At 38.9% G+C, this 9366-nt stretch overlaps 1 protein-coding gene and 2 non-coding genes across 3 annotated transcripts; all 3 read left to right on the top strand.

Moving 5' to 3' along the window:
• The first annotated feature begins 332 nt into the window (after nt 1-332).
• Nucleotides 333-1749, top strand: LOC113467054. Its single transcript, XM_026822979.1, has 2 exons — nt 333-382; nt 466-1749. Exon 2 carries the CDS (start codon nt 563-565, stop codon nt 1625-1627), a length of 1065 nt encoding a protein of 354 aa, XP_026678780.1. The 5' UTR covers nt 333-382; nt 466-562; the 3' UTR covers nt 1628-1749.
• A 7234-nt stretch (nt 1750-8983) lies between these two features.
• Trnar-ucg lies at nt 8984-9056 on the top strand. The gene has a single exon. It is a non-coding gene; the product is annotated as a tRNA-Arg (tRNA).
• Nucleotides 9057-9212: 156 nt separating this feature from the next.
• On the top strand, nt 9213-9285 carry Trnar-ucg. Its single transcript has one exon. It is a non-coding gene; the product is annotated as a tRNA-Arg (tRNA).
• The last annotated feature ends 81 nt before the right edge of the window (nt 9286-9366 follow it).

The raw sequence follows: 9366 nt of genomic DNA on the forward strand, positions 1-9366 counted from the left end.
GTCATGTTCATCAAGTGAGGATATTGTTTACAAAGCTCTGAGCAAGTTGAGTGGTAGAGCGGCGAGTGGGGTGGATGAGATTTCTTTTCTTTATATTAAGAAGTGTTCGCTCATCTTTCTAAGCCCCTGACCCTTTTGTTTAACAGATCTCTTCAGTCCGGAGAGTTCCCTGACAGGTGGAAAGTTGCCCTGATAAAACCTATCCATAAATCTGGATCAAAAAATAGCATTAAGAACTATCGTCCGGTGTCCATTATCTCAATCATACCCAAACTCTTTGAGAAACTTGTTTATGATAAGATTAATGTAATCCTTAGTCCATTCATTATTGACAAACAATTCGGTTTTATGAAGCAGCGTTCTACTGTAACAAACCTTACATCTTTCCATCATTTTGTAACAAACGCACTATTGACAAACAATTCGGTTTTATGAAGCAGCGTTCTACTGTAACAAACCTTACATCTTTCCATCATTTTGTAACAAACGCACTTCATACAGGGTGTCAAGTGGATTGTGTCTACACGGATTTTTCCCGCGTTTTGACAGGGTGAATCATAACATGTTGATTTCCAAATTGTTGGCCTTAGGAGTATCTGGGTATTTGTTGAAATGGATTCATAGTTTCCTATCTGGATGTGTTCAGATTGTAAAGGTGGGCAGTGCTTCTTCTGAGCCTATCAGTGTGTCATCAGGCTGTATACAGGGTGGCCACATGTCAGGGCTACTTTTCCTACTCTTCATAAACGATATAGCCGATATTATTCCATCTGATGTCGGCTACTGGTTATTTGCTGATGACCTTAAGTTTGCTGTAAGGGTCAGGGGTGGGGAGGATGTTGCCTTGGTCCAGGAGGTGTTGTCTCGTCTCTATCACTGGTGTTCCTCCAACTTTATGGAACTTAACATAAAGAAATGTTCCATCATGACGTACCATAGAAAGAAATCTCCTCTGTTAGCTGCCTACAACATCAATGGCGAGGTGCTGCCCAGGCGTGAGCAGGTGAGTGATCTGGGTGTCACGTTCGAGAAGGATTTGAGATTTGTAACCCACATCCAAAATGTTAGAGCTAAAGCAAGCAGAATGCTTGGTTTCATTACTAGAAACACCAAAGACTTCTCGAACGTGTCAACCTTGAGAACTCTTTACTTTGCTTACGTCAGGTCAGTACTCGAATATTGCTCTGTTGTATGGTCGCCACAGTACCAGGTTCATATTAAGAGTCTTGAATCTATTCAGCATAAGTTCTTGAGACTAATAGCATTCAAATCTAACACCCGCATTGAGAATCATGACTATGCTGAAATAGAGTCTGCTAACAACATCATGGCACTTGAGACCAGGAGACAGATCAACGATCTTGTATTCCTTTATAAGCTTATCAATAATAAACATTTCTGTCCTGATCTCCTGAGTCAGATTAACATCAAAGTTCCAACAAGAGAGACTCGAAATAAAGTACTATTTGGTCTCAAGAAGTATAAAACAAACATAGACAACAATGCTCCTTTACAAAGAAGTCAAAGGTATTGGAACATGGCCAGTGATGGGGGCGTGGACATCTTCTCAGACTCAGTCCTCAACATTATTAGATTGGTGGAATCTCATATTTTGCCTTTTCATTAGATTCCCCAACCAAACTAGGTAATTTAAGTAAAGGTATGTTTAACCTGATTGATTTTATTGTATTTTATTTTTTTCCTTTTATTTTGATTGATGTTCTTGTGCTAATTTCTAATTTCTTGCAATTTTATATTTTCTTGTATTTTTTAGCGAGAAGAACATCAAATCCAAGTATTCGAAAACAAAGTGTACAGAACAATATTTGGACCCTACTTCGACCATCAAACCCAGTCATGGAAAAGGAGACACAACAGCGACATCCACGCCCTATCCAAACAACCAAATATAGTAGCCACCATGAACACTAACAGACTACGATGGCTTGGTCACCTGATGAGAATAGACAAAAACAGAGCCGTGTGGAAGATCTTCACCAACACACCACATCAAGGCAAACGCTTACCAGGGAGACCACGTAGCTGCTGGATCAACGAGATGAAGAGACTATGCAACAGATGGGGACTGAACGACTGGGAGGAGAGGCTTTATAACCGAGTCTGGAAGCCCCACAGTCTCAGTCTCAAGACAAAGGTTCAGATATACAATACCATCGTACTAAGCACCCTTCTATACTCTTCAGAGTGCTGGACCTTAAAGGCGAACCATCTGCAACGGCTAAACGCGTTCCACATGAGATGTTTGAGACCTTAGCTGAAATCATCTCGAAGGATATGGTGCCAAACGAAACTGTCTTGGAACGGATTAAAATGCTGAAGATTGACGAACTCATCAGTTTGAAGATGTCCTGATTGACGATTTTTTGTGTTTTTGTTTACATGTTTACTCTTTTTGGGTCCTATAAAATTTGCAGACAATTTTTATATTGTGTTTGCTTCTAGCTACTAGCTAGTTTTTACTTTCTATTACTACAGTATAGCGGAGCTATACTAGTAATGAAAGTATTGCAATCGGTCTAAATTTTTTTCTCTAGTTTCTTTTCTCTCACAACAGAATCATTTGATAATGTTAATAGTGATTTAAATAATCTGATGAATTATTTGAGAAAAAATAAACTGAAACCAAATCCAACAAAAACAAAGTTCATGGTAATTACAACTCAAAATGCTAGAAACCAAATTCTGTCTCTGAATCTATCCGTAAAATTGGGATCTGAAATTTTAGAAGAGGTATCAACATTCAAATACCAGCAGTGCCCTAAATCACCAAAGTATGGAAAAGTATTTACAATTCCATATTTCGATATGATTCGTCCAAATTCAAAATTCTGCTTTTCCATTGGCTATTACACTTGTAAGATACTTTTCCATACTTTGGTGATTTAGGGCACTGGACAAAATTTGCACCACCATTTTCGTGATCCTGGTAAAAAGACCTTTAATTTGATATATAGGTCGACCAGGTTTGGATAAGTCCCTTCTACGGGGACAGACAGACCGACAGACCGAGCGAGCGAGTGACAGACACCGAAGCGAAAACAATAGTCCGTCCCTTATACCTTTTTATTACTATTGTAATAATAAAGGAAGGACGGACTAAAAATTCTCGGTCTCAGATCAGTCTTAAACAAATCTTGGCCAATCAGATGTTTGGATTGATGTTTGAGCACTTGCTGAGAGGCCTGAGAGCCAGCATTTTGTTCATAAATATGGGTGTTAATCTGTTAATCAAAAGGAGGCATACCTTTACAAGTAATTTGTTTGTCCTAGTACTCGTATCTAATCATCTAAAAGAGAAATTAAGGAGCGCGGTAGCGCTCGGCCCCGCCAAGTCAAGAAAGTTTGACCGCGCTACTAGAGTACTAGAGATATTATACGCGACAGGGAAAGTAGCCGTTTTCAGGTAGTTGTAGACAGACAACTACAAATGATGGAAGAAAACGGATTGCGTGTGTGTGTTGGGGCATGAAAGTAGACCAAGTTGAAAAAAAATGTCATCAAAATCGGTTAAGTTTAGCCGGAGATATTTGACTTTGAAAAACGTCAAATTTTTCATCATTTTCTGCTGCTGCTGCCGCTTCCGCTTCCGCTTCTTCTTTGACGTTGACCGCTCTACAGCCTAAACCACTGCACCGATTTTGATGGTTGATGGCTCATTTTTTTTCTCGTGAGTGGTAGGTGTGCCTTTCCATATTTTCAAGGCCCCCAAAGGGCCCCTTCAGCCTTAAATTTGATAAAAGACTGATTTTTAGGGGAAAAATTCTAAATTATCGCTCGAGTTGATTAATAAGGAAGTTTTGTACTACGTAGAGTCAAAAGTCGGAGTGTCCGAGTGGTAAGGAGTGTGGTCTCCGATAAACTGCTGAGCGGGTGGGGTGGGGGTTCGAATCCCACTGCGATCATTTTTTTGTACATAATTTTATCATTTAAAAATATTTTATGGATAGCCATAGTTACTTTTTTCATAATTTTATAGTTTATAGTTGAAAAAATAAAAAATACAAAAAATAAAAAAAATAAATAAAAATATGAAAAATGATTTTCATGTAGGTACCTACATTATCATGATGTATTTCACTCGGAAAAGATCAGAACTTACCAAAACTTACCCAATGATGTTATTACGGCATTTTCAATCGGAAATGGTCGGAACTTACTAAAACTTACCCAATGATGTTACTATGGCATTTTTCACACGGAAATTATCGGAACTTACCAAATCTTACGCAATAATGTTACTATGGTATTTTAAACTCGGAAATGACCCGAACTTACTAAAACTTACATAATGATGTTACTATGGTATTTTTCACTCGGAAACGACCCGAACTTACTAAAACTTACCCAAATATATTACCATGGTGTTTTTCACTCAGAAATAACCCAAACTCACCAAATGATGTTACTATGCCTATTACCTACCTTTATACTTTGTTGCGCTACGCTCATACGTCATATTATGCTAAATTTCTGCAAAAAGTTATGAGATCCCCCCAAAAAAGACCACTTCGTGGCATAAAAAAGGCCCCGCCAAGTCGTTCCTCCCAAAATAAATCAAGTGCCACAAAAAATAAACAAAACTCCATCCCAACCCAAAAAAGATTAGAAATCAATTTTGTACCCCGCCATTTATTCACTTAATAATTTGTGTGCTCCTCCTTCACGTAGTACCTACCTTTCTTTCCCCTCATTGCACTCCACTTTCCTCTAATATCACTTCTGCTTCACTGCATTGGCGGCGTGCCACCTACCTTGCATTTTCTCACTCGGAAACGACCCGAACTTACTAAAACTTACCCAAATATATTACTATGGTGTTTTTCACTCAGAAATAATCCAAACTCACCAAACCTTACCAAATGATGTTACTATGCCCATTGCCTTTGTACTTTGTTGCGCTATGCTCATACGTCATATTATGTTAAGTTTCTGCAAAAAGTTATGAGATCCCCCCAAAAAATGCCACTTCGTGGCATAAAAAAGACCCCGCCAAGTCGTTCCTCCCAAAATAAATCAAGTGCCCACAAAAAATGAACAAAAATCCATCCCACCCCAAAAAAGATTGGAAATCAATTTTGTACCCCGCCTTTTATTCACTTCATAATTTGTGTCCTACTTCACGTAGTACCTACCTTTCTTTCCCCTCATTGCACTCCTCTTTCCTCTAATCTCACTTCTGCTTCACTGCATTGGCGGCGTGCAATGCTTTAAAATAAAATTGATGGCCCGCCGCCAATGCAGTGAAGCAGAAGTGAGATTAGAGGAAAGAGGAGTGCAATGAGGGTAAAGAAAGGTAGGTGGCACGCCGCCAATGCAGTGAAGCAGAAGTAATATTAGAGGAAAGAGGAGTGCAATGAGGGGAAAGAAAGGTAGGTGGCACGCCGCCAATGCAGTGAAGCAGAAGTAATATTAGAGGAAAGAGGAGTGCAATGAGGGGAAAGAAAGGTAGGTACTATGAAGTGAATAAAAGGCGGGGTACAAAATTGATTTCTAATCTTTTTTGGGGTGGGATGGATTTTTGTTTATTTTTTGTGGGCACTTGATTGATTTTGGGAGGATTATACATAGAGTATGAACTCACCAACTTTAACCACAGTATGGAAGTGATTGTCAATTTCTATTTCGACAGCACTCGAGTAGCTACCCGTGTATTCCAATGCCAAATATTCTTCTCCTGTACTTTCATTCACACAATGTGCATCATCCGACACGCTGGCAAAGTTCTCCAGAAAATATTTGCCTTCCGTTTTGGACAGTTTGGCTTTCTATGCCAACAGAAAATAATAGAGCTCATTTTACTGCTCAAATAGAACGAAAAAGTCGCTTTTACCTAGCAGCCTACTAACTACTAGGTAACTACTAACTACTAGATAACTACTAACTACTAGGTATGTAACTACTAACTACTAGGTAACTACTAACTACTAGGTAACTACTAGCTACTAGGTAACTACTAATAATGTAAATGCAGTTTCTTTGTGTTATTATGTCACAACTTTGGTGCTCACTGCAGCATTGTAGGATTTTCCCAATATGTCAATAATCCTAAAATCCAATGTTTACCTACAATGCTGGCACCGGTCGCTATGCGCATTTATAATATGTCATAGCTACTCATTTTCCTCACGAGGCTGAGTGGGCCCCGCAACAGCCAGTCACGGAATCAATCATTTGCTTGATACAAATTTCTTGACCCCGCCGGGAATCGAACCCGGGTCGGCCCCGCAACAGCCAGTCACGGAATCAATCATTTGGATGATACAAATTTCTTGACCCCGCCGGGAATCGAACCCGGGTCCGCTGAGTGGGCCCCACAACAGCCAGTCACGGGATCAATCATTTGCATGATACAAATTTCTTGACCCCGCCGGGAATCGAACCCGGGTCTCCCGCGCGTGCAACGCGAGCGCAGGTGACCCCTAACCAGGGAGCTGACCCATCGTCATAATCTGCAGAAGACTACTTAAGCTGGCATTGCTGCAAATGCCTTGATATCCTCTATTGTCCTAGGTAACTACTAGCTACTAGGTAACTACTAACTACTAGGTAACTACTAACTACTAGGTAACTACTAAATACTAGGTAACTACTAACTACTAGGTAACTACTAACTACTAGGTAACTACTAACTACTAGGTAACTACTAACTACTAGGTAACTACTAGCTACTAGGTAACTACTAGCTACTAGGTAACTACTAACTACTAGGTAACTACTAACTACTAGGTAACTACTAACTACTAGGTAACTACTAACTACTAGGTAACTACTAGCTACTAGATAACTACTAACTACTAGGTATGTAACTACTAACTACTAGGTAATTACTAACTACTAGGTAACTACTAGGTAACTACTAGCTACTAGGTAACTACTAGCTACTAGGTAACTACTAACTACTAGGTAACTACTAACTACCTACTAGATAGGGACGAAAACGAATAAAAGTATAATATGGTCCCAAAATAGTATGGTCAGGTAAAACAGTACAGTACGGTACGTTACGGTCAGGTAAGGTGTGGTACGATGCGGTACGGTTAGGGTCAGTCAAGTACGGTCAGGTACAGTTAAGTACGGTACGATATGGTACGGTCAGGTACAGTCAAGTACGGTACGTAAGATATTATATTATAAGATAGCTGTATTCCGTCGCTTCGCTCCGGAATGCCGCTAGTTCATCCGGAGGCATGGCCAAACTTGTGGAAAAGGCATGGCCGAACTTGTAGAAAATAATAAAATACGTTCGCACTGCGCGCTCCCTATTAGCTGCATAGTTATCAAACTAAAAACATAAACGAAACTCAAAATGTTGGTCGAGAGCGGAACATTTCGAATTAAAAAAATCAAAAAGTGATTTTGGGGGCCAAGGTACAACCAGGCACCCTACGAGTATGTATGTAGATACCTACTTAAATTGCAAGTAGTATAAATGCACAAGGATCTCTTCTGTCTTTGTCTTTCTCTTTCCTTTGATCTTTCTTTTCCTTCTTCTTCTTCTGCTTGTTGAGAATAATAAACTACCAAATAAGGAAAATCGAAGCTGAATACTTACCAAATACGATTAAGAAGAATATATATTATGCATTAGTCGAAAATGGAATGATACGGAAGAATCTGTATTCGGATACAGATTCGAGGACCAAAAGTTCGGATACAGATTCTGGAATTTCGAGGACAACTGGAAGTTCAGATACAGGTTCTGAATCCTTCCAAAGAAATTGGGCACCAATCGACAACCCTTTGGTAGTTAGTTGTAGCGTATAAAAGCACAGTGTGACCATATTGGGGATTTTGACCCTAGATTTAGGGACTTTTGAAGGTCTCTTGAGACTTTTTTGAGCATCTAGGGTCTAGGGACTTTTTCGTCGAATTTTTAGGGATTTTTGATTTTTTTAGTGACTTTTAGGGATTTTTGGAAAAATTTCCATCAATGTAGAAATTTTCGTATTTCTTTACGACAACCGGCCGGGCCCTACAAATTTGTTACCCCTTGAAATTATTTTTTTAGCTGTGAAATATTGGACAATTTCAATGAGATCTTATTGGAGTAGGTAATGGGTTCAGTGGAGTAGTTTTGGAGCTAAATAAAAGATTTTTAATAATAATAATGAACTTATTATACCTACTGTATGCCTTTTTTCCCTCTACTTTACTCATTTAATTTTTTTTTTTGTTAGAAATATAGGTAGCTTTCTAAATTTGTTTATGAAAATAAAAAAAAAAAGGTGATAATGATAAGAGTAAGAGGTGTAATGAAATCTGTCTCAATTTCAAACACATTGGTGAAAGGTCGAGTGGTCGATTCTGAGGATCTGACATAATAGTTGCCAAGGTATTTTTGTAGGCATTCTTTTAATGTTCAATTCAATGTTTAAGTCAAACACTTTTCGACCTTGATGGAACGAAACTGGATGATAGTGGGATACCAAGAGTACCAATCTACGTACCAGAAGTTATAGTGGCTAGGCAATCTATCAGAGTACCTTTTTTGGATGTGTCCTACCAGAAAACCATTTAGGGATTTTAGTTGGCCTACCACAAATTCTTGCTTCAAGGAAACTGGCTTCTCATTTTCGAAGATTCTGGTTCCAACTAACAGAACTCCATTAAGTTCCATTAGTCTACTGTCAACAATTCTTTCTTCAAGGGATTCTTGCCCTGTTTTTGAAGTCTCTAGCTTCTTCTTCGCCTTTTCCCATGTTCAGATAGGGTTTTGAAGTCTCTAGCTGTATGGTTAAATACCTAGATGAGTTCGTCTACATTCTACAAGCGCGTCGCATATTTTTTTCTCCAGATACTTTGTGAGCGACCTTTTCCCCTTTGTTATTTTCAAACATTTTAATTTTCGACACAAAGCATTTATTTTCATTGTTGTGTAATGTAATGACTTGAGTAATAATGTCTATTCGCTATTTCCTTGTTCATATTCATATAGCAATATTGATATCCGTCTCATCACAGGGACCGTGTGGCCTAATGGATAAGGCGTCGGACTTCGGATCCGAAGATTGCAGGTTCGAGTCCTGTCACGGTCGGAACCTTTTCCCCTTTGTTATTTTCAAACATTTTAATTTTCGACACAAAGCATTTATTTTCATTGTTGTGTAATGTAATGACTTAAGTAATAATGTCTATTCGCTATTTCCTTGTTCATATTCATATAGCAATATTGATATCTGTCTCATCACAGGGACCGTGTGGCCTAATGGATAAGGCGTCGGACTTCGGATCCGAAGATTGCAGGTTCGAGTCCTGTCACGGTCGGAGCTACTAGATAACTACTAACTACTAGGTAACTACTAACTACTAGGTAACTACTAACTACTAGATAACTACTAGCTACTA

The sequence above is a fragment of the Diaphorina citri genome, unplaced genomic scaffold (assembly GCF_000475195.1).
Source record: "Diaphorina citri unplaced genomic scaffold, Diaci psyllid genome assembly version 1.1 scaffold390, whole genome shotgun sequence".
NCBI lineage: Eukaryota > Metazoa > Arthropoda > Insecta > Hemiptera > Psyllidae > Diaphorina > Diaphorina citri.

What these genes read in the sequence shown, in the direction of transcription:
- LOC113467054 (XM_026822979.1), top strand. Translation starts at nt 563, where the DNA reads ATGTTGATTTCCAAATTGTTGGCCTTAGGAGTATCTGGGTATTTGTTG.